Source organism: Oncorhynchus clarkii, chromosome 2 (genome assembly GCF_045791955.1).
Source record: "Oncorhynchus clarkii lewisi isolate Uvic-CL-2024 chromosome 2, UVic_Ocla_1.0, whole genome shotgun sequence".
Taxonomy (NCBI): domain Eukaryota; kingdom Metazoa; phylum Chordata; class Actinopteri; order Salmoniformes; family Salmonidae; genus Oncorhynchus; species Oncorhynchus clarkii.
The window spans coordinates 23,757,454-23,783,963 of NC_092148.1; the positions used below are offsets into that span (position 1 = coordinate 23,757,454).

The window sequence follows — 26,510 nt, forward strand, 5'->3', positions numbered from 1 at the left end:
AGTAAACCCAAGGTAAAGCCATGGGTATCAAAACATGAATAGGACATGTTTCAACAAATTACCTGTTTTGCTCTGTCCCATAGAGAACAAAAGCACCCCCATAGCTGAGGTCAAGGTGTCAAACAGAGCCCCTGTGGCTATAGTGGGTCCTAACAGGCAGCTGACCCTCCCAGTGACCAGCGTCACCTTGGACGGAAGCAGCAGCACTGATGACCACGCCGTCACCAGCTACCACTGGGACACCATCAGGTACCAACACTGTTCATATAGGTCAAAGGTTGAGTCCATAAAAGTCTATAAAGATATGAAGAACAAGCTGAAGAGCCTTCTTACAATGTCATTTTCTGTGTTGTTTTGTAGAGGTCCTCCAGGGTCAAGGACACAGGGTGTGGACAAGCCCATAGCCATAGTAACGAGCCTCAGAGCGGGCTGCTATACATTTAGTCTGACTGTGAGTGACCAGGAAGGGCTGAAAGACAGTGTTCAAGAAGGTAAGAAAACACAGGTTGGCATTTATTGGGATGACTCATGTACTGGAGGCAGCTCTGCAGAGTGGTCCCTAGCTGGCACAGACACAAAGTACTAAAATGTGATTTTAAACCTAACCTTAACCACACTGCTAACCCTAATGCCTAACCCTAACAATAATTCATGACAATAAATGTCAACCTGCTAAGAAAACACACAATGCTTCAAACACAGCAAAACTGTTCAAAACAAGATGAGACATCATCACCCAGGCTGGTTGAACATGATGGTATTAATCTACAGCCTGTTGTCCATCCTCCCTCAGCCAGAAGCCTTCCACCTGTAGCACATGCCAGCGGCAGCCACACCCTCACCCTGCCCAACAACTCCCTGGTGCTCAGAGGCTCAGTGACGGATAGTGACCCAGCCACGGTGCACTTCTTCTGGGTCCGGGACAGTCAGAGCCCTGCTGCTGGGGTGAGTGAGATGAGTCTTGATACTTAGGTATACGGTAAATATAGTTTGAACTTGTAATATGCTGTTAGCTAAACTGATAGGAAGTAGGAATTACTTTAAGGTAGGAACTACTCTGTCCTGCCGTTTCCCCAGGACGTGCTGTATGGTTCAGAGCAGCAGGCCTCCCTGTACCTGGCCAACTTGGTGGAGGGGACCTATCTGTTCCAGCTGCGTGTCACAGACACCCAGGGACGCAGCAGCACCGCCACAGCCACCATGGAAGTGCGGCCAGGTAGATGTGTGTGTGTTCTCAGACTGTGTTTCCCCACGGACCATGACGAGCATTAGGAGGAAGAGCTGAACAGCACGTACAGCATATGTGTGTTCTGTCAGAGTGGGAATGTTCTCAGACAGTGTGTGTGTCCACAGACCCTGGTGGTCGTGAGGAGGTGGAGGTGGAGATGTTGGTAGCGCTGGCCCAGGTGAGTGTGTCACAGAAGGACACCGTGCTCAGACAGTTGGCCGCACTGCTCTACGTCCTGGACAATGGCATCCACCTAAGGGGCCTATGGGGACACTCAGATATCAGGTAAACTGGCCATTCTGCTGCGAAGTCAGCTGCTGAGGGAGAAGACTGAATACCTGCTCTTCAGAGTCCTTCGAGTGGATACAGTCAGTGAGTACCACAACACAGAACACCACATCTTACCTTATCATACCATATTATATCAAAGCCTGTTACAATGTTATAACAACATTATAGACTATATCTGATTATATTACATGAGAGATTAAATTCGACTAGATCTCATCACTTGGTGACTAAGAAAGCTGTCTGTCTTTGTCCTCTGCTATGGTGTATGCTGATCCTGTTTATGTATTGGTGTTCATCCCACACCCCACACAGTGTGCTTGCTCCGCTGCTCGGGACGTGTGACCCAATCACCAAGGAGTGTGTCTGTGACCCCTTTTGGACAGAGAACCTCATTCGCCGGTTCTTTGGCGATGGAGAGAGCAACTGTGGTGAGCTATGTTCATTCATCGGTCCTGAGAGGACGAAATACTTGTTTGCCCCGTCTGCTGTGAGATACTACATTCACAGTGCCAGTCCTTTCTCTATTCTGTTTGGCAGAGTGGCAGGTTCTCTACTTCATCCTGTCCTTCTTCATGGTCATTGTCTTCATCGTGACAGTCACCTGGACGTGTGTCTACTGCTGCAAAAGGTGACCTTTCCTTTCTTGCTCAGACACACAGCAATGTCCGATATAGATTTTATGATTAACTGTTTGTTAAAGGCCCAGTGCAGTAAAACATGTAATTTACTGTGTTTTATATATATATATATATATATTCACAGTGCCAGTCCTTTCTCTATTCTGTTTGGCAGAGTGGTGGGTTCTCTACTTCATCCTGTCCTTCTTCATGGTCATTGTCTTCATCGCGACAGTCACCTGGACGTGTGTCTACTGTGTGTGTGTGTGTGTATATATATATATAAATATATATATATATATATATATATATACACACAAGTTTGGACACAACTACTCATTCAAGGGTTTTCTTTATTTTTTACTATTTCCTACATTGTAGAATACTAGTGAAGACATAAAAACTATGAAAAAACACATATGGAATCATGTAGTAACCAAAAAAGTGTTAAACAAATCAAAATATATTTTTAATTTGAGATTCTTCAAAGTAGCCATTCTTTGTCTTGACTACAGCTTTGCACACTCTCAGCATTCTCTCAACCAGCTTCACCTGGATTGCTTTTCCAACAGTCTTGAAGGAGTTCCCACATATGCTGAGCACTTGTTGGCTGCTTTTACTTCACTCTGCGGTCCAACTCATCCCAAACCATCTCAATTTGGTTGAGGTCAGGTGATTGTGGAGGCCAGGTCATCTAATACAGCACTCCATCACTCTCCTTCTTGGTCAAATAGCCCTTACACAAATGAAAGTCCCACTAAGTGCAAACCAGATGGAATGGAGTATCGCTGCAGAATGCTGTGGTAGCCATGCTGGTTAGGTGTGCCTTGAATTAGAAATAAATCACAGACGGTGTCCCCAGCAAAGCACCCCCACACCATCACACCTCCTCTTCCATGCTTCACGGTTGGAACCACACATGGGGAGATCATCCGTTCACCTGCTCTGCGCCTCACAAAGACACAGCAGTTGGAACCAAAAATATCAAATTTGGACTCATCAGACACAAGGACAGATTTCCACCGATCTAATGTCCATTGCTTGTTTTTTACATTTTTTATTTGTTTAACCTTTATTTAACCAGGTAGGCCAGTTGAGCACAAGTTCTCATTAACAACTGCGACCTGGCCAAGATAAAGCAAAGCAGTGCGACAAAAACAACACAGAGTTACACAAACAAACGTACAATCTTTAACACAATAGAACAAACTATGTACAGTGTGTGCAAATGTAGAAGATTAGGGAGGTAAGGCAATAAATAGGCCATAGAGGCAAAATAATTACTTAGCATTAGCATTACTTAGCATTATTTAGCATTAACACTGGAGTGATAGATGTGCAGATGATGATGTGCAAGTAGAGATACTGGGGTGCAAAATAGCAAGAAGATAAATAACAATATGGGAATGAGGTAGTTGGGTGTGCTATTTACAGATTGGGTGTGTACAGGTACAATGATCGGTAAGCTGCTCTGACAGCTGATGCTTAAAGTTAGAGAGGGAGCAGCATGAGTGAAGGAGGCTTTGTTGCGAAATAGGAAGCCGATTCTAGATTTAATTTTGGATTGGAGATGCTTAATGTAAGTCCGGAAGGAGAGTTTACAGTCTAACCAGACACCTAATATGTGTAGTTGTCCACATATTCTAAGTCAAAACCATCCCGAGTAGTGATTCTAGTCGGGCGGGCGGGTGCGGGCAGCAATCGGTTGAAGAGCATGCATTTAGTTTTACTAGCATTTAAATGCAGTTGGAGGCCACGGCAGGAGTGTTGTATGGCATTGAAGCTCATTTAGAGGTTTGTGTCCAAAGAAGGGCGAGATGTATACAGAATGATGTATACAGAGAATCACCAGCAGCAAGAGCAACATCATTCATATATACAGAGAAAAGAGTTGGCCCGAGAATTGAACCCTGTGATACCCCCATAGAGACTGCCAGAGGTCCGAACAACAGGCCCACCTATTTGACACACTGCACTCTATCTGAGAAGTAGTTGGTGAACCAGGCGATGCAGTCATTTGAGAAACTAAGGCTATTGAGTCTGCCGATAAGAATGTGGTGATTGACAGAGTCGAAAGCCTTGGCCAGGTCAATGAAGACGGCTGCACAGTACTGTCTTTTATCGATGGCGGTTATGATATCGTTTAGGACCTTGAGCGTGGCTGAGGTGCACCCATGACCAGCTCGGAAACCAGATTGCATAGTGGAGAAGGTACGGTGGGATTCAAAATTGTCGGTGATCTGTTTGTTAACTTGGCTTTTGAAGATTTTAGAAAGGCAGGGCAGGATGGATATAGGTCTATAGCAGTTTGAGTGTTTCTCCCTTTGAAGAGGGGGATGACCGCGGCAGCTTTCCAATCTTTAGGGATCTCAGACGATACGAAAGAGAGGTTGAACAGGCTAGTAGGGGCTGCAACAATTTTGGCGGATCATTTCAGAGAGGGTCCAGATTGTCTAGCCCAGCTAGGGGGGGGGGGGGGGGGGGGGGGGAGTCTTGGGCAAGTTGCTGCAGGGGGTGCAGAGCTGTTGGCCGGGGTAGGGGTAGCCGGGTGGAAAGCATGGCCAGATGTATAAAGATGCTTATTGAAATGATCAATTATCGTAGATTTATCGGTGGTGACAGTGTTTCCTAGCCTCAGTGCAGTGTGCAGCTGGGAGGAGGTGCTCTTATTCTCCATGGACTTTACAGTGTCCCAAAACTTTTTGTAATTAGTGCTACAGGATGCAAATTTCTGTTTGAAAAAGCTAGCCTTTGCTTTCCTAATTGACTGTGTATATTGGTTCCTGACTTCCCTGAAAAGTTGCATATCGCAGGGGCTATTCGATGCTAATGCAAAACGCCACAGGTTGCTTTTCTGCTGGTCAAGGGCAGTCAAGTCTGGGGTGAACCAAGGGCTATATCTGTTCTTAGTTCTAAATGTTTTGAATGGGGCATGCTTATTTAAGATGGTGAGGAAAGCACTTTTAAAGAGCAACCAGGCATCCTCTACTGACGGGAGGAGGTCAATATCCTTCCAGGATACCCGATTCGAAAGGCCTGCTCGCTGAAGTGTTTTAGTGAGCGTTTGACAGTGATGAGGGGGGGGTCGTTTGACCATGGACCCATTACGGACGCAGGCAATGAGGCAGTGATCGCTGAGATCCTGATTGAAGATGGCAGAGTTGTATTTAGAGGGCAAGTTGGTCAGGATGATATCTAAGAGGGGGCCCATGGTTACGGATTTAGGGTTGTACCTGGTAGGTTCCTTGATAATTTGCGTGAGATTGAGATAGTTTAGATTGCAGGATGGCCGGGGTGTTAAGCATATCCCAGTTTAGGTCACCTAACAGTACGAACTCTGAAGATAGATGGGGGCAATCAATTCACTCACATATGGTGTCCAGAGCACAGCTGGGGGCTGAGGGGAGTCAGACCTGGCTAGGACATCAGGGTTGGCGGAGTTTGCTAAAGCAGTGAATAAAACAAACTTAGGGAGGAGGCTTCTGATGTTAACATGCTTGAAACCAAGGCTTTTACGGTTACAGAAGTCAACAAATGAGAGCACCTGGGGAATGGGAGTGGTGCTTGGGGCTGCAGGACCTGGGTTAACCTTTACATCACCAGAGGAACAGAGGAGGGGTAGGATAAAGGTACAGCTAAAGGCTATAAGAACTGGTCATCCAGTGCATTCAGAACACAGAGTGGAAGGAGCAGATGGAGGTAAGTACAGTGGAGGTAAGCCTCAGCATTGAGTGACAATGAGAGAGGTTTTGTCTCTGCACCAGTTAAGCCAGGTGAGATAACTGCACGTGTGGGGGGTGGGACGGAAGGGCTATCTAAGGCATATTCGGTAGGGCTGGGGGCTCTACAGTGAAATAAGACAATAATCACTAACCAAAACAGCAATAGACAAAGTATATTGACATTAGGGAGAGGCATGTGTAGCCGAGTGATCATAGGGCCCAATGCGTAGCAATAGGTGAGTCAGGGAGACGATTCAGTAGTCGCTATTACTCTAGGCGAGCTGGAGACACGGCGATTCATACAGCAGATGGGCCTTCGGCAATGTCACAATGGAAGAGCTCGTTGAAACCACCTCGGACAATTACATCGGCAGACCAGTCGTGATGGATTGGCGGGTCTCCGTGTCAGCAGTAAAGGGTCCAGGCCAATTGGCATAGGAGGTATTGTAGCTCAAGAATTAGCTGGTGGATCTCTTCGGCAAGCCGGGAGATGGGCCTAGCTCGAGGCTAGCTCAAGGCTAACTGGTGCTTGCTTTGGGACAGAGACGTTAGCCAGGAGTAGCCACTCGGATTGCAGCTAGCTAGCTGCGATGATCCGGTGTAAAGGTTCAGAGCTTGCGGTAGGAATCCGGAGATCTGGTGGAGAAAAAGCAGTCTGATATGCTCTGGGTTGATATCGCACTGTGCAGACTGGCAGGTATTGAGCGAGCTGAGGCTGGCTGTTGTCCGAGTTAACGGTGAAGCAGTGGCTAACAGTGGCAGTGGCTAACTGACTACTAGCTAGTAGCTAGTTAGATGGCTAACTTCTGATGAGGGTTCCGGTTCTAAAGTATAAAAATAGCAGATCCGTACCACATTGGGTGAGGCGGGTTGCAGGAGAGTATATTCAGTCCGTAGATGGAAAGTGAGATTAAAATATATGCTAAGTATATACAAGAGAAAACGAGGAAAATTATATATAAAACAATATTTACACGGGACAAGACAAAACACACACCCGACTGCTACACCATCTTGGAAAATCAAGGTGTGTCTAATACCATGTTTCTTGGCCCAAGCAAGTCTCTCTTTCTTATTGGTGTCCTTTAGTAGTGGTTTCTTTGCAGCAGTTCGATTCATGCAGTCTCCTCTGAACAGCTGATGTTGAGAGGTGTCTGTTACTTGAACTCTGTGAAGCATTTATTTGGGCTGCAATTTCTGAGGCTGGTAACTCTAATGAACTTGTTCTCTGCAGCAGAGGTAACTCTGGGTCTTCCTTTCCTGTGGTGTTCCTCATGAGAGCTAGTTTCATCAAACCGCTTGATGGTTTTTGTGACTGCACTTGAAGGAACTTTAAAAGTTCTTGAAATTTTCCAGATTGACCTAATGTCTTAAAGTAATGATGAACTCTTTGCTTATTTGAGCTGTTCTTGCCATAATATGGACGTGGTCTTTTACCAAATAGGGCTATCTTCTGTATACCACCCCTACCTTGTCACAACTGATTGGCTCAAACGCATTAAGAAGGAAAGAAATTCCACAAACTAACTTTGAACAAGGCACACCTGTTAATTGAAATGCATTCCAGGTGACTACCTAATGAAGCTGGTTCAGAGAATGCCAAGAGTGTGCAAAGCTGTCATCAAGGCAAAGGGTGGCTACTTTGAAGAATCTCAAATATATTTTGATTTATATTGATATTGAATATTGAGATTTTTGTTCCAACTGCTGTGTTTTTGTGAGGCGCAGAGTAGGTGAATGGATGATCTCCGCATGTGTGGTTCCCACCGTGAAGCATAGAGGAGGTGTGATGGTGTGGGGGTGCTTTGCTGGGGACACTGTCTGTGATTTATTTCTAAATCAAGGCACACTTAACCAGCATGGCTACCACAGAATTCTGCAGCGATACGCCATTCCATCTGGTTTGCACTTAGTGGGACTATCATTTGTTTTTCAACAGGACAATGACCCAAAACACCTCCAGGCTGTGTAAGGGCTATTTGACCAAGAAGGAGAGTGATGGAGTGCTGCATCAGATGACCTGGCCTCTACAATCACCCGACCTCAACCAAATTGAGATGGTTTGGGATGAGTTGGACCGCAGAATGAAGTAAAAGCAGCCAACAAGTGCTCAGCATATGTGGGAACTCCTTCAAGACTGTTGGAAAAGCAATCCAGGTGAAGCTGGTTGAGAGAATGCCGAGAGTGTGCAAAGCTGTAATCAAGGCAAAGAGTGGCTACTTTGAAGAATCTCAAATTGAAAATATATTTTGATTTGTTTAACACTTTTTTGGTTACTACATGATTCCATATGTGTTTTTTCGTAGTTTTGATGTCTTCACTATTATTCTACAATGTAGAAAATAGTAAAAACAAATTAAAAATCCTGGAATGAGTAGGCGTGTCCAAACTTTTGACTGGTACTGTATATATACAGTATATACACACTTTGGAATAAGGTTGGAATAATGCTGTGAAATTGTGAAAATGATGATGATGCCATTTTAGTGTAAGAGCTGTATGAAAAGACCACATTTTGGTTGGATGGGGTTTCGGCCTGCCTGGTGACATCACCTGATGGTAAATTAGTTAATAGACCAATAAGAAAGAGAGCTCCAAACCTCTGCCAATAACAGCGAGTTTTCAGTTTTCTCCTCCCCAGTTAGAAAATCTTGCTTGAAAAATGGCTATTAGCTAAGAAACTATTTTTGTATCTTTTAGACTATTTGAATTGAAAACAATCACAGTCAGGTACTTGTTACCCGGAAATGATTTGATATTGATATTTCTTTTAAAGGCTGCATTGGAACTTTAATAGAAATGTGTTTTGTTTAGGAGAAGGCGCACTAAGGTCAGGAAGAAAACCAAGTACACTATACTGGACAACATGGACGAACAGGAGAAAATGGAGCTGAGGCCCAAATACAGTAAGTGTCTTATATTTCATTCAACACATTTCAAACATTTCCTGTTTTTGGTGACCCTGCCATGATCTACCTGGTCTGTCCCCTTCTCAGACATCAAACACAGGAGCACGGAGCACAACTCCAGCCTCATGATGTCTGAGTCAGAGCTGGACAGTGACCAGGACACTGTCTTCAGTCGAGACCGACCGGTCCGGAGCAGAAACCGGACCAATGCTCAAGCTGCCCGCAACGGGAACACCTACGGATGAGCAGGAACGCACAGAACTGGGGTGGTTATTGTACAACATGAGTGAAACCCACTCTTGGGATTATGGCAGGGGTGCACAGCTCGAGTGCCATAGTGTCTGCTTGTTTTTGGTCTCGTTTTCTATTCAAATACTGGTTTCGACCAGATGTGTACTTTCTATGACATTCATTGGACAACTCAGCACCAGGGAGATGTGAAAATCCAAGGGCTGTAGGATAGTAGAGTTGGGCATCCCTGGATTCTGGGAACTAACAGTAGCATTAAGTTTACATGCATACAGACTGTTTGAATAATTTGACACTAAGGATGAAGGTGCTCTTTGTGAGGAGGTTCTGTGGCCCCACATACTTCTACAGATAACCAGATTGGTGAATGTACATACAACTATCCATTATGCATACTAGTCTACCGACTACTACTGACCTTTAACTTTGCCTTGTTATCCAATGTTTTTTTACTGTCATTATTTTGTAGAAAATGGAGACAAGCCCAACCCTGGTTGTGAGCATCTGACGCCTCTCCTGTAAATGTTTTGACAAATTGGATTTGTCAAAATGGCTAGATGGAAAAGTCTAAATTCTTATGTTTAGTACCCAAAGTCCATCTTGTGATGCTACTCGTGAATCATTTAATCAGAATCAAACTCAATTTATCTGTGATCTCCATGAGTGTCTTGGACTTTGACACAATACATCACAGCATTATATTGTATTTGAACTACTGTTTTGAGTTGGCACACTTGTCCTCCAAACTAGTTGTAGTTTTGTTATCTTTCTCATTTTAAAGCTTCTTTATGCTAAATAAGCATAATGGGTCTTATAAATGGGCCCGAAGAAACATAACCAGGCATTTCATGGGACAAGCCATAAAGGTGCCAAAATGCACTATAAGCCTGTGGCTAACAGAGAGCCTATTATATTCAAGTACTTGGTAATGCATCCATTCTTCCTTCCCTTGGCAAGATCTATTATCTAACTTGAACATGGTGGGTAACATGCTCTTAATTCCTTTGTGTAATGATGGATTTTTCCTCCCTCTCATTCACTGTCAGAGAATGTCTGATTACATGAGTATAGTGCTAAATAATTAGGACACACAGTTTAAGGATTAAGAGGACAGATAGAATTGATAATTAACATTACTATGCAGGACAGGTAGCCATTGATGGAATTAATCAAATACTTGACATTAAAGCAACATAAGCATGTCCTATGGTTGCTTTATATTTTTCTTCCCGTAAGGGACTGGGGAGATATTTCCCCAATATGGACAGAAACGCTAACAGCCATGTTATATTCATGGCTTTTTCCCATTACACCACCCAATTTTTGGTACTTGCTCTGTTTACTTAACTAATTACAGCTACCAATGTTTTTACAGAAAATTAAATGCATCAAATCAATGAACAGTGTTCTGAATTCTGTGTCATTTTCTTTCCTGTCCAAAATTAGTAAGATGTAAGGCAGTTTCTACCAACCCTGGCCCTCCAGTACCCTCGACAGCACAAATTGCTATTCCAACGCTGGACAAGCATACCTGATTCAACTTGTCAACTTATCATCAAGCCCTCAATGTGTTGAATGAGGGTTGTCCAGGGCTACAACAAGTGTGTACTGTTGGGGTTACTGGAGGACCAGGGTTGGGAAACATTGATCTAACGTAAACCAATTGATATTGTTTGACAAACAAAGTAACACAGTCATTTATTTTACATTTTATGAAGTACTCCATTAATATTTACAATAGTTAGAAATATTTTTTTACAATGAGTGTCACAACCAGAAAACAGAATTGGTAAAATTATTCAAACGGCACTTGTTTGGCAAGAGACATTACTTCAGTTTCAGAGAACACTACAACATTTACATTGCAGGTTCAGATACAGAACATAGGTGGTACAAACTGTCTGAATATCAAAGGCAGCTCTACTGGATAATATATTGTATGTGGGAAGACTAGTTACCAACGACAATATAACCTGTACTAATGTAGTGGCAGGGCCTACAATAGTTTTTAGTAGTTAGGATAGTTAACTATTTACAGAGGATGTTACACAGTACATTTCATTCTAACTGCTTAGCCCAACAAAGCTATTCCACAACGGTTACCAAAATAGGGTCATTCATAATTTCACCACACTATTATCAAGTGACATATGTAATACAGCTGGGATCTGGATACAGCCAAGCTCCCTTTTCTAGAAAATAGCCAAATTATAAATAATCTTCCTATTAAAAACAGATTAAGTCCCTTGTGCGTATCAATAATCTCAGTATTTGCAATTGATGTGCTTATTAAATCTACCCAACTCTATGCTAGGCTTCAAGTTCAAGTTATATAGTGCTTCTCATTAAGGGCCCAATCCTACATTGAGAACACACGTTTGTTCATTTGTATCTCAACATATGATTCAGCCTTAAAGGTCCAAATCGTTATGGGATCCCACAGGTTGGAGACTATTGGGTTATGTTCAAATACTATTCTGGCTTCCGATCCTCTTTAAGGGGCTACCCTTAAAAAGTTCCAATGCAGACGTTTTTATCTCAACATCAAATAATATCTGGGTAACAAGTACCTTACTGTGATTTTGAACATTTTAATTGAAAACAAAAGGAACAAAAATAGCTTCTTAGCAAAGAGCAATTTCTCAAACCAGAATTTTGCTAAGATTGGCTAGGAGTGGCCTGAGTGAGGAGGGGGAAAAAATGAGTTGTTATTGGCAGAGAGGTTTAGAACTCTTTCTTATTGGTCTATTAACCAATTTACCATCTGGCGATATCACCAGGCAAGCAATAACTTCAGGCGGTCTTTCCAAACAGCTCTTAAACTAAAAAAGGGCATGATCACCTTTTTCACAAAACTGATTAAACCTTAATGTGGAAATATATTTAAAAAAAAACAGGAAATTCATGTTTTAGACTGCACTAGGTCTTTAACTAACATGGATAACTGGTTTGGGTTGTCACCATATTGCTTTCCCTTCACCAGTTCTTATAGGCCAGTGGTCAGAGAGGATAAGGAGAGGAAACCATGTAGAGCATGGAACATGGATTTCTCGGCAGTGATGAAGGCTCTCAATGAGGATGAGGATCAGAATCACAATCATTTGTGAAGGAATCATATTTGATGATTGTCATCCATTGTTGTTGTTTTTATGTTAAATATGAGTAAGTAACTGTTACTAGAGCCTAAGAATCCTCCCTTTTCCCAAATTCACCACTTCCTACTTGGGGAAGTCCAGGAGTTGGGGGGGGTGTAGTGTTCCCTCAGGGGGTTAGCCCTCCAAAGCACATGTACTTGACGTCCAGGTACTCCTCGATGCCATACTTGGAGCCCTCACGGCCCAGGCCCGATTGCTTGACCCCGCCGAAGGAGGCCTCTGGGGTGGAAAGGAGACCCTCGTTCACCCCCACCATGCCTACCTCCAGATTCTCCGCCACCCGCCAGATCTGACTGACGTCCTGGGAGAAGAAGTACCCTGGGGGGGGAGCAGAACATGAAATAGAGTCGGTAAATCAGACAGGCTCTGTCAAATTAAAATAATAATTATAGGTTTGAGGGGTTTTCAGACATGACAGCAAGGTGCATACAATAATGTTTAGCTCACCTGCTAAACCCACATGAGATGCATTGGCAATGGCAAGTGCTTCCTTCTCTGTGCTAAACCTATCATAAGGAAAAGACAAACAACTTGAGTTAGCTTCCATTTTAGCATCCATCCACTCTTCAATTGTGATTGAGTTGTCTGATCTCTCCTAGCTCTACTGACCTGATGACAGGCAGGAGAGGACCGAAGGTTTCCTCTCTGGTACATAGCATGTCTGTGGTGACATCAGCCAGCAGAGTGGGCTGATGGAACGAGCCGTCCAGACGCTTCCCCCCCCTTAGCACCTTGGCCCCCCGCGACACTGCATCCATTACCTGGTGCTCCACCTGGGAGAGACATAGGATATATTAAGGTTATGTAACATATCAGAATATAAACAATATCATGCAGATAATAGTTATAGTATAGCTATAATACAAACACCCACTTGACAGAAGGAACCAGGTTACCTTCTCAGAGGCACGGACATTGATGAGGGGTCCCTGGGTGGTGTTTGGGTCAGAGCCGTGGCCCAGACGGAGCTCTGCATCCATGGCCTTCCCCAACTTCTCTATGAAGCAATCGTGGATCTTACTCTGGACCAGGAAGCGGTTGGAGCAGACACATGTCTACGGGGGTCAAAGGGCACATTGAGGGACATGGAGGTTAGGCCACGACTTAAGACACCCCGTTTTAGAATGACACGCAACATTTCGATATGGTGCATTTCAGTTTCCCCCAGTAGACACAAAATGATTTGTTTTACGATAACTTCTATTTCGGTACCTGTCCTGAGTTCCTGAACTTGGAGTTCATGGCTCCCGCCACAGCCTTGTCCACATCCGCACTGTCAAACACAATGAAGGGGGCATGGCCACCCAGCTCCATTGAAACCCTCTTGACAGTGTCGGCGGCGAGCTTCAAGAGAATCTGAGGATGAGCGAGGACTTATCAGGAAGATCACAGGCCTTTTCATGGAAAAATTATCCACCTACAAGATTTAAGACTAACATGAAATGTATATTGCATTTTCAGGATTGTTTAAGCGAACTCTGAAGCCATTCTAGATCAGTGTCCATACCTTTCCAGTGGCAGTGGATCCAGTGAAGGAGACCTTCCCCACCAGGGGGTCTGTGCAGAGGACCGCCCCAACAGAGGGGGTCTTCTCTCTGGAGCAGGGAACCACGTTAAACACCCCCGCAGGGATCCCGGCCTGACTTGCGAGCTTTACACACACAAAAAGTAAACATATGAATTAGACAAATGAAGTGTCTCACTATTGGGGACCCAGCCACAGTGAGTGTTGTTGTGGAAACAGAAGCACTGACCTCAGCGAGCGCCAGGGCAGAGAGGGGTGTGTCCTCGGCAGGTTTCACCACGACGGTGCAGCCCGCGGCCAGGGCAGCACCTACTTTCCTGGTGATCATAGCACTGGGGAAGTTCCACTGTGGGGGGGGGGGGGGGGGGGAGAGGCTAGATTAGGTGTTCCGCAGGAAGTGAAAAGCATTACAGAATTTCAGCTCACCAGGACCGAAGTTGGACATCCCTGACATATAGTAGATGGATGAAGCATTACAGCTCACCGGAGTGATGATTGAGGCCACACCCACAGGTTGTTTGAGCAGAAGGATCCTACGGTCCTTGGCAGCCGAGGGCACAACATCCCCGTAGACACGGCGTGCCTCCTCAGAGAACCATTCCAGGAAGCCAGCAGCGTAAGCAATCTCCCCCAGAGACTCCTTCATGGGCTTGCCCTAAGAGGTGCAGAACACACAAGTGGTTTACTACTCAGAACGAAATACAAATCATTACACGGACAGCAAAACCAGCAAAACAATACTCACACACTCAAAGGTGATCAGCTTAGCAAGGTCCTCCTTGTTCAACGTCAACAGATCGTACCATTTCCGTAGAAGGACACTTCTTTCCTAAGGAAGAAAACATTAAAATCAGCTCATGGAATCAGTAAATTGCATGATCCACAAGAATCTGGAGGACCCTGTCTGGTCTTACTAGCGCTCCCTGGAACTAGCAGCTCCTGATAACAGAGATGGAACTTGATGCAACAATGTGTGCTGTGTATTGAAAGTTAATGAGGTGTTGATGGTGAGTGGTGCCTCTGGCTGTTGCCCTTCCACTTACTCAGTCCCTCTCGCACTGAAGCATTGCTTCACATACATGGCAGCAGGGGGGGGGGGGGTGAAAAGAAGGGGAGGGGGTGTTTGTTGGCTGCATGGACAGAAAACCAGTACAATGAGTCCATCTTTACCAGATCAAAGACAAAACTGGCATGAACAGGAATCTCCCCAAACTACAGTATAAGATGTTGGAGTCAGACTTTGATATTCTCTCAAGGCTCCCTCCCTGCTTAGTGATGTACGCTTGGTGAAGTATTAATATGGCAGTGAGTGAGTTGGCTTAATAATTGCATAATCACTCACGGACACGACAGTAAAAAAAAAAAGCCCTGCAACCTGGAGTGGCTACTTTGCGGGCCAAGTAGTTATTTGGCCAGGCTATTATTGAGCACACACTACACTACAGGCCCCAAAACAATGAACCCTGGGGTATAGGCTATGACGCTTGAAATAGATATGTAATTGTGCACTTTGACTGTCTATTAGGTTAATATATTCTGTCTAACATGCATGTTAGTCACAATAGTAAGGGAAAGCAGCTATCACACTGTTGAAAGCGGTGGTAGATGGGAAAAAATATCAAGATGTTATTCACAGAATTGCGGATCGTCAACTGTCAAGTCAACGGTATTTCAGCATAATTAAAGTAGAGGCATACCTTCGCTGTGTGTTGCTTCCAGGAGTAGAATGCCTTGTAGGCTGCGTCGACAGCTAGTTTAGCTTCTGCTGGACCGCAGTCGGCGACTTTCGCAATCTCTTCCCCCGTCGCTGGGTCCAGCACTGGGAAGGTAGAGGGAGCATTGATCCATTGCCCGTTCACATAGCCCTGCGTTCGGAGAAGCTGAGCGGAAATATCGAGGCTGTATTGCCTATGCATGACCAATGGTAGGCCGAACTGGCGGGGGAGACACAGACTTCTTAGGAGACAGAAACTACCCATAGCACGAGAATATATTTGTCCACAAGAGTTTTCAAGTGGAATGCTGTCTCGCTGTCAGTCAAAGCAAAACTGCTGCAGTGACTTGTGAATTTCAATAAGGTTGTCGTCCGTGGATAGATACGAGTTTGAACCAGTCTTGAAGGCGGTCGCATTAAACACGTGATCATACACATTCACGCACACACAATACATTACTGACTAAACCATAATTCGTGTGTTCCTTCGCTCAACATGTATACATTATAACACAATTGTCATTATCGAAAGCAACCAAATGTGTAGCTGCATGTATTCTTCGTATTGACTGCAAGTGCTACAATACGTTACAATGCAGACGGTATCTAAGATACTAGTTTGTTACAGCGTTACATCGTCGGTCTTTCCCATCGCCATTGATGTGTTCAGTTGGCCAATCCACACGCTTGGATATCTTCTCTTGCGTCCAATAAGAGCACACAAACTATAACCAGCTTCCCTGAATTGTAGACATGTGTACGTTGCATCATTAGTAGTCTTAAATCTGTCAACTTTCAGTCACAAGCAGACTTTAAAGGCGAAGCTGACTAATCTATAAATCATTGTATTAACTGCTCAATGGGCTTGATCGACATTTCAGCAGACTGACGACTAATTAGCTACAAATCACCTAGCATCATAAATAATGACTCATTATTAGTCACAATTTCCCAATGATACATTTAAGCAATACGGCCAGAGGGGGTGTGGTATATGGCCAATATACCGCAACTAACAGCTGTTCTTAGGCGCAACGAGGAGTGCCTGGACACAGCCCTTAGCCGAGGTATATTGGCAATATACCACAAACCACCGAGGTGCCTTATTGCTATTATAAACGGATTACCAACACAATTAGAGCAGTAAAAACAAATGTTGTCATACCCGTGGTATACGGTCTGATATGCCACAGCTGTCAGTCAAACAGCATTCAAGGATCGAACCACCCAGTTTAATAATACTGTTTTGATCCTCTTGAAAACAGGCAATATTATTTAGTCCCTGCTATCCGGGATCCTCGAGCCATTCCTCAGCCCCATTTTACTTTAAATGTAAAATGGTTACGTAGGAACATTCCATGGATTCCAGATAGTACTGACCAATATTGTTTGTACCTCAGTCAGGCAGTCACAATTTACATGACATTATGGTTTTGATGCGCCGTAACAGGGCCAATATCGTGACTGTTTACCGCCTTAGTAATGAGTGTCTTTGCTTCAGCAAAACACTAGATAGACAAGTGTTCGTTCAAAAATCTGATGTAAATTTATATGCAGAACATTGGAAGACATTTTCATTCAATGACTTACTGTCAAAGGTACATTGCCTAAAAAGATCCAACTCTTCATTGAGCAAGGTAACTACATAAATCAGAATCCTGTACTGCATACAGACAAATTAAGGACTAAAACAGGATCTCATCAAAATGGAATGATTAACAAAATGTACACATTTACATATAAAAACATGAAGTCCTATAAATGCAATCAAGGAATATGTTTGAAGACTTGACCATGACAATAAATACTTTTCAAAACTAAATTGAACAGCTTGCCATGCAAAACAATTTCACACAAAATGTCTAGGGAGAATGGAAAAGGAGTGGAATTATTAGTCCAAAATGTTTTGCAACAGAAACCACATACTTACTAAAACCAGAGTTTCTATTGGTCAAATTCCAGTAGGGCCCTCCCCTTTTGGTTCCTAGTGAATACACCCCAGCCTTGTTGCTATAAGGCTGTTTGTTTTATGTGCATCAAAACCAGAGGGAAAGATTTTAAATCCTCCGCAGAAGGCAAAGGATGGCTATAGTGAGGACCCTTACTCCATTTTGACTGGTCAATTCAGGAAATACATTTAAAATAAACTGTGTGAATTCATGCATTGCCTGAGGACATGTTTCCATTTATAGTGACCAACCTTGAATCTCTAAAACACTGTTCGTTTAGCCTAACACCCTTTGCTTGGGATCAGTAGAAAAACTGTAAAGTTAAAGTGTATTAACAAAGCACAGATTATTAACAAGCAATGACTCAAAGGCATAAGCCTTAAGTAGCATGTTACATATGACCTAAGAGAAGTGTGCAGTCAAATTGGAAATTACATAATACAGAAACATAAAAACATTAGGATTGAAATAAAAACAAACACAACGAAGTAAAACTTGGGGTTTGAGCAGTTCTAAGAAGGTAGGCACATTCTTTTGATTATCCTTTTCCAGCATTGGAACATTCACAGTTGTCACAAGGACTGTTTATGTCCTTTTCCCATGTTCTTTAGGAAATCAGCTGCAAAGAACAAAACAGATGGTTATACAAAGAAATCCATCTGCCAACAGATAAAACATAATTGAAAAGCATTCACACACCTTTTTTTTGGTGTGTGTGTGTGGGGGGGGGGTAATGACATTGACAGACTTGAGTAGTCTATAAGGCAAGCACAGTGCTGCTATTCCAGAACACCAAGGGAGGACAGGTAACTCACCATTTTTACTGTCTGCTTGACATAGTCCTTTCTGCTGGTCAGGTCATACTCTGGGTATGTGTCATACACCTGGGACAGAGAAGTTGTTGCGTTAGAGACTTTTACAGGTAAACCAACCAACATTGTGATATCAAATCAGATATTTGAGAAGCAAACATACTTTCTGGCAGATCTTCTTCATGGTCATCTCCTCCAGGTTGGCATCTTTCAGCAGCCTCTTCACTGTCTCCTTTAGCTGCTCATCTGTAGGAGGCTTCTTGATCATCTTGATCAACGGCTCATCGTCATCCGAGCTGTCGAGTGCTGCTATGTAGGAAAACAAGCAGAGAAAAACATAACAATAAGCATTAGGCTACAGGTTGCCAATGACCTATGAAACACGCTATTAAAGTAAATCTACATATTCTTACCATTGCCCTTGTTGGCAGTCTTTTTCTGTTTGTTACTGCTGCTGTCTGCTTTTTTGGTCTTAGCCAGTGCTGCCCTCTTAGCTGACGGTTTCTTTTTTGGCTGAGGACAAGTCAATCCATGAGTTAATTCCATTAGTTTAAGATAAAGACAAATAGGTAAAAACCCTATCCATATATTATAGACCTGATCTGTTACATAATTACATACAAATATGAACACAAACCCAAACTGTTGACTTTTGTATTGACAAGACTTGCTGTGAGTTTAGCAAATCCAGAATCAGAGACAGATTGACAGAAGAATCTCACCTTCTCAACTTCACTCTCGCTGTCTTTCTCATCCTCATCTTCATCATCCTCATCTGAATCAGACTGGTCAGAGTCTTTTGTTTTCTTTTTGGCAGGAGCTGCCTTCTTTGCTGGTTGCGCACGCTTCTTGGCAGGTGTTCTCTTACCCTTGGCTGCTGGATTTGACTTGGGATCCTGATTGGTAGGCGAGAAGGGACTTTGTGGTTAATCTGTGAGTGACAGAACAGGTTGACCATTCCCTTTTACAGTTCTAGAATATTTATATAGTGGCACTAGTATTGTCCAAGACCAAATAGGGGAAATACACATTTCCAATGGACAATACCTATCAGTTTACATTACAACATTTCAGTTCTCCTCACCTCATCGTCGTAGTCTTCAGAATCGTCGGTATCTTCATCGGTCGTCACCTTTTCCCGCTTTCCCGCTTTCTCGCTCTTCTTTTCAGCGTCTGACTCGTCTTGTTCTACTGTGACTCCTTGCTCGTCGTAGTCATCGTCATCATCCTCATCACTGCTAGAATCAGTAACGATGGCTTTGGACTTGCTCTCTGCTTTGACCTTCCGGGGGCTGCTGGATATACTCTTGGCCTTAGCCTTGGTCTTGCTCTTAGAGTCTTTGGTTGAGATATTCTTCTTAGACTTCTTCTTCCTCTTTGAGATCACAGGCTGCAGATGGGAAGGATTTTGTATTCTGTTTGACAAGACAACAAACTCAAGAAATGTGTATCTAGCTAAAGATTAGTCACGACATGAAAACTGTTAGACAGTTTTTTTTTTTTTAAATAAAGAAGAATTTTAACTCACCTTTCCTGATATTCTGGGACTCATGAGGAAAGTCATGATCCTGTCGATGAGGACTGACTGGTTTCCACCCTTCTCCAGGTCCAACACTTTACAGATGGTCCTCAACCTTACGCATGTTATCCTGAATCCGAGCACACAAATACTAGTCATTAGTTTGCTTGTTTATTGTGCAATAGAGTACGTTTGACCCACAACAATAGTTCAGATAAATGTTTAAACATGTTGCTTCATTAAAGCCGTTAGATGCAGTTTATCATAGCACACTGCGCTTTATTACAGGCGACAATCATAGTACTCATCACTGCATTCTCTACCAGAAAGTTGGTTGGCCCTCTGATGTCAAGTTACATAGGTTGATACATTGGACTTTTTGTTTATAAATGAAAATGGCAATGTACCAAACATAATTACTAAACTTTAGACAAGTTACCTGACCCTGTCTCAGGGATGGTTAACTCTGGAAATTCCTTTGGTCTCTACAGAGTTGGGTAAATCAGCTTTTAGTTCTTGCACCTTGTGGAACAATCTTCAAAATGTTCTAGAATTGGATGTGTTGGTGCCTTTAGTGCAATTCAGAAAGCTGATTGAGGACCTTTTTACGGATGAATGTTCATTTCTAATGACCGTGTTTCTTTCTGCTTGCATTTTGCATTTATATTTTGACATTTGTATTTTCTGTCATTTATTTAATTCAGGACTCATCTGTAAAAAAAGAGACCTTGGTCTCAGTAGGACTCTATAAAAAAATATATATATACAGTACCAGTCAAAAGTTTGGACACCTACCGTAATTTCCGGACTATAAGCCGCTACTTTTTTCCCCACGCTTTGAACCTTGCGGTTTATACAATGACGCGGCTAATATGGATTTTTCCCACTTTCACAAGATTCATGCCGCCAAAAAAACTGAGCACCATCACATAATGTGACGGAAATCGAGCGCGCTCAAACTTCCCATCATTCTGATTACGGTAGTCATTTTGTCACCCTCATCATGGCAAAGACACGGAGAAATGCATATGATGCAGCTTTCAAGTTGAAGGCAATCGATCTGGCTGTTGGAAAAGGAAATAGAGCTGTTGCACGGGAGCTTGGCCTTAATGAGTCGATAAGACGTTGGAAACAGCAGTGTGAGGAACTGACTCAGTGCAAAAAGACAACAAAAGCAGATGGCCCGAACTAGAAAATGAGCTTGAAGACTGGATCAACACAGAGAGCAGACGGCCGAGGTGTTTCAACTGTGCAGATCCGACTGAAAGTCAAAACAATCGCCACCGCAATAAAGTTTGAGGATTTTAGAGGTGGACCATCGTGGTGTCTAAGATTTATGAGACGTAAAGGCCTGTCCATCAGGGTACGGACGAGTCTGTGTCAGCAGCTCCCTCCCGACTACGAGGAAAAAGTTTCAAACTTCCGCAAATTCACTGATGCAAAGATAGAGGAGCATTCCATTGGCCCGCACAACATCATACACATGGATGAGGTTCCTCTGACGTTTGACCTGCCTCTCACTCGGACTGTCAACAGGAAAGGCGAATCATCCGTCACGCTGAAAACAACTGGGCATGAAAAAAAAAAAAACGCGCTTCACCTGTGTTCTGAGCTGCACGGCATCGGGAGAAAAGCTTCCACCGATGTTGATTTTTAAACGCATGACGATGCAAATAGAAAAATTCCCGAAAGGAATTGTTATGAAAGTCAACAAGAAAGGATGGATGACGGAAGACCTAATGCATGAATGGCATACGGAGTGTTACGGCAAACGACCGGGAGGATTCTTTCACAAGAACAAGGCATTGCTCGTGTTGGACAGCATGAGGGCCCACATAACAGATTCTGTGAAAGAAGCCATCAAGAGGACAAACTCAATTCCAGCTGTGATTCCTGGGGGCACAACAAAGTATTTGCAGCCACTCGACATCAGTGTAAATCGTGCATTTAAGGTGGCGCTCCGTGTTCAGTGGGAGGCTTGGATGACAAGTGGGGAGAAATCCTTCACTAAAACGGGCCGCATGCGAAGAGCAACTTATGGTCAAGTCTGCCAGTGGGTCCTGACAGCGTGGAGCATTGTCAAAAAAATCTACTATCATCAACGGGTTTCGAAAGGCTGGACTGCTGCGTGTTGTTGAGGGCAGTTCAGCGGGGAATTTGCCTCCGGATGAAAGTGACGAGAGCGACAATGAAAACGATCCAACATCGGATGAAGCAATTCTGAGGCTATTCATCTCCGACACCGAAGGAGATGACTTCAGTGGTTTCAGTGCACAGGAGGAGGAAGATAGTGACCAATGACTTCCTTGGTAGGCTACTGTTTAATTTTTGTTACAAGCCGTGTTTCGTTTAAAGGCTGTGTAAAGTTAATTTGTTTCAATGTACCGGTAGGCACCTGCGGCTTATAGACATGTGCGGCTTATTTATGTACAAAATACATTTTATTATTATAATTTTTTTATCAGTTGGTGCGGTTTATATTCAGGTGCGCTTAATAGTCCAGAAATTACAGTACTCATTTAAGGGTTTTTATTTATTTGGACTATTTTCTACATTGTAGAATAACAGTAAAGACATCAAAACTATGAAATAACACATATGGAATCATGTAGTAACCAAGACTAACCAATTTAAGATGGTTTGGGATGAGTTGGACCGCAGAGTGAATGGAAGTAGCCAACAAGTGCTCAGCATATGTGGAAACTCCTTCAAGACTGTTGAAAATGCATTCCAGGTGAAGCTGGTTGAGAGAGTGCCTCTCTTGGCAAAGGGTGGCTACTTTGAAGAATCTCAAATATATTTTTATTTGTTTAACACTTTTTTGGTTACTACATGATTCCATATGTGTTATTTTAGTTGATGTAGTCGCCATTACAAAATAGTAAAAAAATAAAATAAACTTTAATGACTAGACGTGTCTAAACTTTTGACTGGTACAGTATATACGCTACTATTGTTGTTTCACAAGTCCTAACTGCGCAACCCCCTCTCCTTCTTACTTCATCATCCTCTCCTTCTTCTTTATATAGGGTTCACTGTCAACCTCGAACGGGAAGCCATTGAACAACCGCATATTTTTCCTCATTGTGGCAATCTGAGGAAAGAACCATCAATAATGACACAACCGACTAACAACTCTAGAGTTGTTTTACCCACACAGGTGTGTCAATTGTGACATTACTCAGCCTTTTAAAAAGGTGTAAGATACACTTACCTTACCTGGCATATCAAAGAGAATTGTATGAAGCGGTTTCAGATCTGGAACCTTCAGCTTTCCAAGGTGGTGGTTCACTCTCGCAATGTCTCCTAATTTATCTCCGCCACCTGAGAGGGTGTGAAAAAATTAGGGTTGTACTGTTAAATAATGAGCTGACTACTGAGGGCAAAATGGTGGTGGGAGCATTATATGGGATCCCAGCGGGGCTGGTACATGATACTGTTGCATCCCAATAGACTACGGGACTGATGAAAACTTATTTACAGGCTTTATTCTGTCTCATGTCAACAAAACGTTTGAAAAGTTCTCTGTGCACATCTATAGCCTTTGGTGATAGGCATGTCTAAGGATGCTCCATCTTACCATTTTCAACTTTCAGCACCTTCGCTGGTTTTGCAACCTGGAAATCAAGTCTTTGCACCATCTTTTTCTCTCTCTTCCCTTCAACTATTTGAGATAGAGCTGCAAGAAGAACATAACAGGTCAAATATAATTCAATGCTGCTGGCTTCATCAACTGTAGCAAACCAGGCCTCTGTGCATGCAATAACTAACAAGTCGGACCCATACAAAGCTGAGGAAGGTAAAGGAGGGATGATAACTAGCTAGATACCTGTACTGAACTATAAATTAATAGTGTAGGTCTATATTGAGCAAAACGGGTTCATAAACATCATTGACTTATCATACTTATGTCTCTACTCATTTCATTCCGTGGTTTTCGGGCCTTTTCTGGTGAGTCCGCCAGGTCTTCAACCTTTGGTTCTTTCTCTACCTCATCCGACAGGGGACAAACCTCTATATTTTCATCCATTGTTTCAGTCATGTCCGTGCACTTTGTAACATCTGCTGCCCTGTTTTGGGAAGAAAGTAGTTTCACCATCAGTTTAGCCAGATATCCCTGGAGAAGCACCTGACTATAGTCCCTCCTTTTATGCGAATAATATAACAAAAAACATTAAGCTAACGTTAGTTAGTCAACAACTTTCCATCGGACTTGACAATGTCATGTCTGAGAACCTTGTTAGATAGCTAAGTTAAGATGTTAAGGGTTAGCAAGCACAAACAATACAACAAAAACTAACCTTAACTAGTTAAAATTACAAGCAATCACAATTTACCCACCACCAGATAGTTGTCATTATAAGTATACATAGCTAGCCAGCTACAACAGTAAGTTCCATTCAATCTTGTGGTGTTTAACTTTTTGCAGTGTGGCGCCCGGAGACATAATTTGGCGCGCAGGTTTGTTTTGAACAGAGCGTTAGCTAGCTAGCCAACTGTACGCCATGTATCAAAGTTTACCACCACACAGACTGAAAACTAGCTAGCTATATAGATATTTACTAACCCGTTGTATTGACACGTGACGGTGTTAGATAGAAACATATCAACGAAATAGTTAGCTAGTAAAGTCAATACATTCCCGCTGATGCTGCCTGACGTGGGTAGCTACCGCGGTTAGCTCAGTCTTGTCAACGTAGCAGCCACCCAGTTCTTTTTAGTTACTGAATGCGTCTAACTGCTGAAATGTGTTTTATAGCTACAATGATACTTAATATGAGCATTCTGGCTCATTGGAAATCTATAGCCAACTATTACAGTATGCCAATATACTCAATACTTTACCTTGTCACCAAAACAGAATTGGATTAGGTTCCAAATGGCGGGTTTGTTGCAGTGTGGGCGTCAATGGGCAATCATTTAGATGACGTACAACACAACATTATAAATTAGTCGACCATGACTAAACTAAACCACACAATATTAGAAATGAGCCAATTAGGACTAATCTAACATCCAAAGTCCGTATTTCCCTGGTTTTATTGGTCGATTGGATAATACACTCAATGAGGGGATTTGATTATCTGGCCCGAGTTACCCCGGTGGTAGGAGTTTGTAGCGGGTGAAGGGTGATTGCATTCGTTTTGGAACTGAGCTGCCTCCCGGGCGTCAGCCGGGTGCCCCGTCAAAGTCCGCAGCGAAGTCGGCTCAAAATGCGCGTTCAAAAGAACTGGTTACTCGGATTGAAAAAAATGCACTCCAACTGGGAAAAATCCATTTGAATGGTCAGCCAACTCGGAATTCCAACTCGAGAACTCGGACCTCTTTCAAGAGCTCAGACTTTCCGACTTGAATATCACTGACGTCATGATTCGACCTTGTATTTTTCCGAGTTCACAGTTGTTTTGAACCGGCCATAAGCACATGGAGTAATGAGTATATTGTTGTTGTTTTTTACATGCAAAAGTTATTGTTTTTTTATTTAAAAAAAAACGCTTTATCTGCCTTCCCACTGAAAACTAGTTTGAAAATTCGAATACATATTTTATGGAAAATAGATGTGTTTATGTTTCTGTACGATGCATCATGCTACCTTGTTGACAACATGATCTATTGGCGCAGATTACTGTTCGAGTTGAAACTGGCGCTCCTCCCTCACGGCTTTTGCCCGTTCGCGTCACGGGCCATTGACCGTTGCTACACGGCTCAGGATAATAGAACTCCCTCAAGAGTTAACATTTTGACACGTCAATTCATCAGATAACTACACTGTACAGTAAGTACTTCGTGCTGCTACCACCTTTACCCTGTTGAGCAGGCAAAATAGCGGGGGCCAGGCAAGGGACTCACCTGGTAAAGGTAGGCCTTAAACTTGATGACACGACTGGCATTTGGGCTATTTCACAATAGTAGTGCTTTTTCAGAATGGGATTTCTTCTATCCCACACTAGACTGACTATTTTAGGTCGACTTGATGGTCAGTAATAATAAGCTGAGTGTATTAATCAATGGCCAGGTTGCTTTCTTGGGTTAAAATATAGGTTTATTTATGTAACTGGAAATAACATATATGACCTTTTTTAAGAAAATTCTGCAATTTTGATGCACTGTACACTCTTTATGACTTACTTGTATGCTACACTCGTTATGGTTAGCAAAAAGCAGGTACCATCAAAATAAATCTCTGACCAGGAGTAAAATGACAATCTCCATCAAAGTTGACAGGCTCGACCCAGACAACCATTCTGCCATTGCTAATGCCATAAATGCCAAGTTTTCATCTGTAACCACATCATTACCTACACTAAACCTGTCAGACCTAACTGCATTTTTGTCAGCTATGCCACTCCCCACTGTTGAACCATGGGAAATGCACAGGAAACGACTCTCCGTTTCAACCAGAAAAGCCCCAGGTCCTGACCTCATCAGTGGCAGACTCATCAGGGAAGTCGCTGTTGCAATATCCACCCACCTGACTGACTTCTTCAGTACCTCCCTGTGTGAAGGAGTGTGTCCACATCAATGGAAGGAGACAATAGTCCTCCTGCTGAAGAGTAATCCACAGAGCAGCTACAGCCCATCTCACTCACACCCCTTCTGGGTGAAGGTTTTGTTGCTGAATGGGCAACACAGGATATTCAAAAGAACATCTCCAAACAGTTTGGCTGCCTCAAGGGACGCTCAACCACCCACTGCCTGTACAGAACAGCAGACACTAGAGGCACCTCCAGCACATGGGTCCTGACAGACTACAGCAAGGCCTTTGCTCTTGTGGATCACGCAATTGCAATGAAACACCTTTTGCAATTATCTGTCCGAC

The 26,510-nt window shown here is 43.2% G+C and overlaps 2 protein-coding genes and 1 pseudogene across 5 annotated transcripts; 1 reads left to right on the forward strand and 2 right to left on the reverse strand.

The window, feature by feature from the left end:
- LOC139364624 (dyslexia-associated protein KIAA0319-like) overlaps positions 1 to 10,413 on the forward strand; it is a 17,682-nt pseudogene extending 7,269 nt beyond the window's left edge.
- On the reverse strand, positions 10,401 to 16,174 carry LOC139364615 (aldehyde dehydrogenase 5 family, member A1 (succinate-semialdehyde dehydrogenase)). The gene is made up of 10 exons (XM_071101506.1): positions 15,394 to 16,174; positions 14,442 to 14,525; positions 14,181 to 14,351; positions 13,926 to 14,042; positions 13,679 to 13,822; positions 13,384 to 13,527; positions 13,068 to 13,226; positions 12,781 to 12,944; positions 12,619 to 12,677; positions 10,401 to 12,489 (listed from the first exon to the last, which is right to left on the reverse strand). The coding sequence occupies exons 1-10, from the start codon at positions 15,673 to 15,675 to the stop codon at positions 12,278 to 12,280; spliced, it is 1,536 nt and encodes a 511-aa protein (XP_070957607.1). The 5' UTR covers positions 15,676 to 16,174; the 3' UTR covers positions 10,401 to 12,277.
- A 446-nt stretch (positions 16,175 to 16,620) lies between these two features.
- LOC139364634 (protein DEK-like) lies at positions 16,621 to 24,754 on the reverse strand. Of its 4 annotated transcripts, none has more exons than XM_071101564.1 (12): positions 24,536 to 24,754; positions 23,597 to 23,760; positions 23,271 to 23,369; positions 22,905 to 23,014; positions 22,690 to 22,784; positions 19,700 to 19,820; positions 19,256 to 19,561; positions 18,894 to 19,067; positions 18,585 to 18,684; positions 18,335 to 18,480; positions 18,175 to 18,243; positions 16,621 to 17,978 (listed from the first exon to the last, which is right to left on the reverse strand). In XM_071101564.1, the coding sequence occupies exons 2-12, from the start codon at positions 23,730 to 23,732 to the stop codon at positions 17,967 to 17,969; spliced, it is 1,368 nt and encodes a 455-aa protein (XP_070957665.1). In that variant the 5' UTR covers positions 23,733 to 23,760; positions 24,536 to 24,754; the 3' UTR covers positions 16,621 to 17,966. The 4 variants fall into 4 exon arrangements, with proteins under 4 accessions (XP_070957665.1, XP_070957673.1, XP_070957656.1 ...); XM_071101572.1 differs by having other exon boundaries at positions 16,934 to 17,978; positions 18,335 to 18,477; XM_071101555.1 differs by lacking the exon at positions 24,536 to 24,754 and adding an exon at positions 24,032 to 24,071 and having other exon boundaries at positions 16,934 to 17,978; positions 18,335 to 18,477.
- Between the last annotated feature and the right edge of the window lie 1,756 nt (positions 24,755 to 26,510).

Coding starts and splice junctions, on each gene's coding strand:
- LOC139364615 (XM_071101506.1), bottom strand. CDS start 15,675: ATGGGTAGTTTCTGTCTCCTAAGAAGTCTGTGTCTCCCCCGCCAGTTC. Junction 13,227..13,383: donor AGTTCAGGAACTCAGGACAG/GTACCGAAATAG, acceptor TGACCCCCGTAG/ACATGTGTCTGCTCCAACCG. Junction 12,678..12,780: donor CCTCTCCTGCCTGTCATCAG/GTCAGTAGAGCT, acceptor TCCTTATGATAG/GTTTAGCACAGAGAAGGAAG.
- LOC139364634 (XM_071101546.1), bottom strand. Junction 19,068..19,255: donor CTGAAGACTACGACGATGAG/GTGAGGAGAACT, acceptor CCTACCAATCAG/GATCCCAAGTCAAATCCAGC. Junction 18,244..18,334: donor TGAAGAAGATCTGCCAGAAA/GTATGTTTGCTT, acceptor TCTCTGTCCCAG/GTGTATGACACATACCCAGA.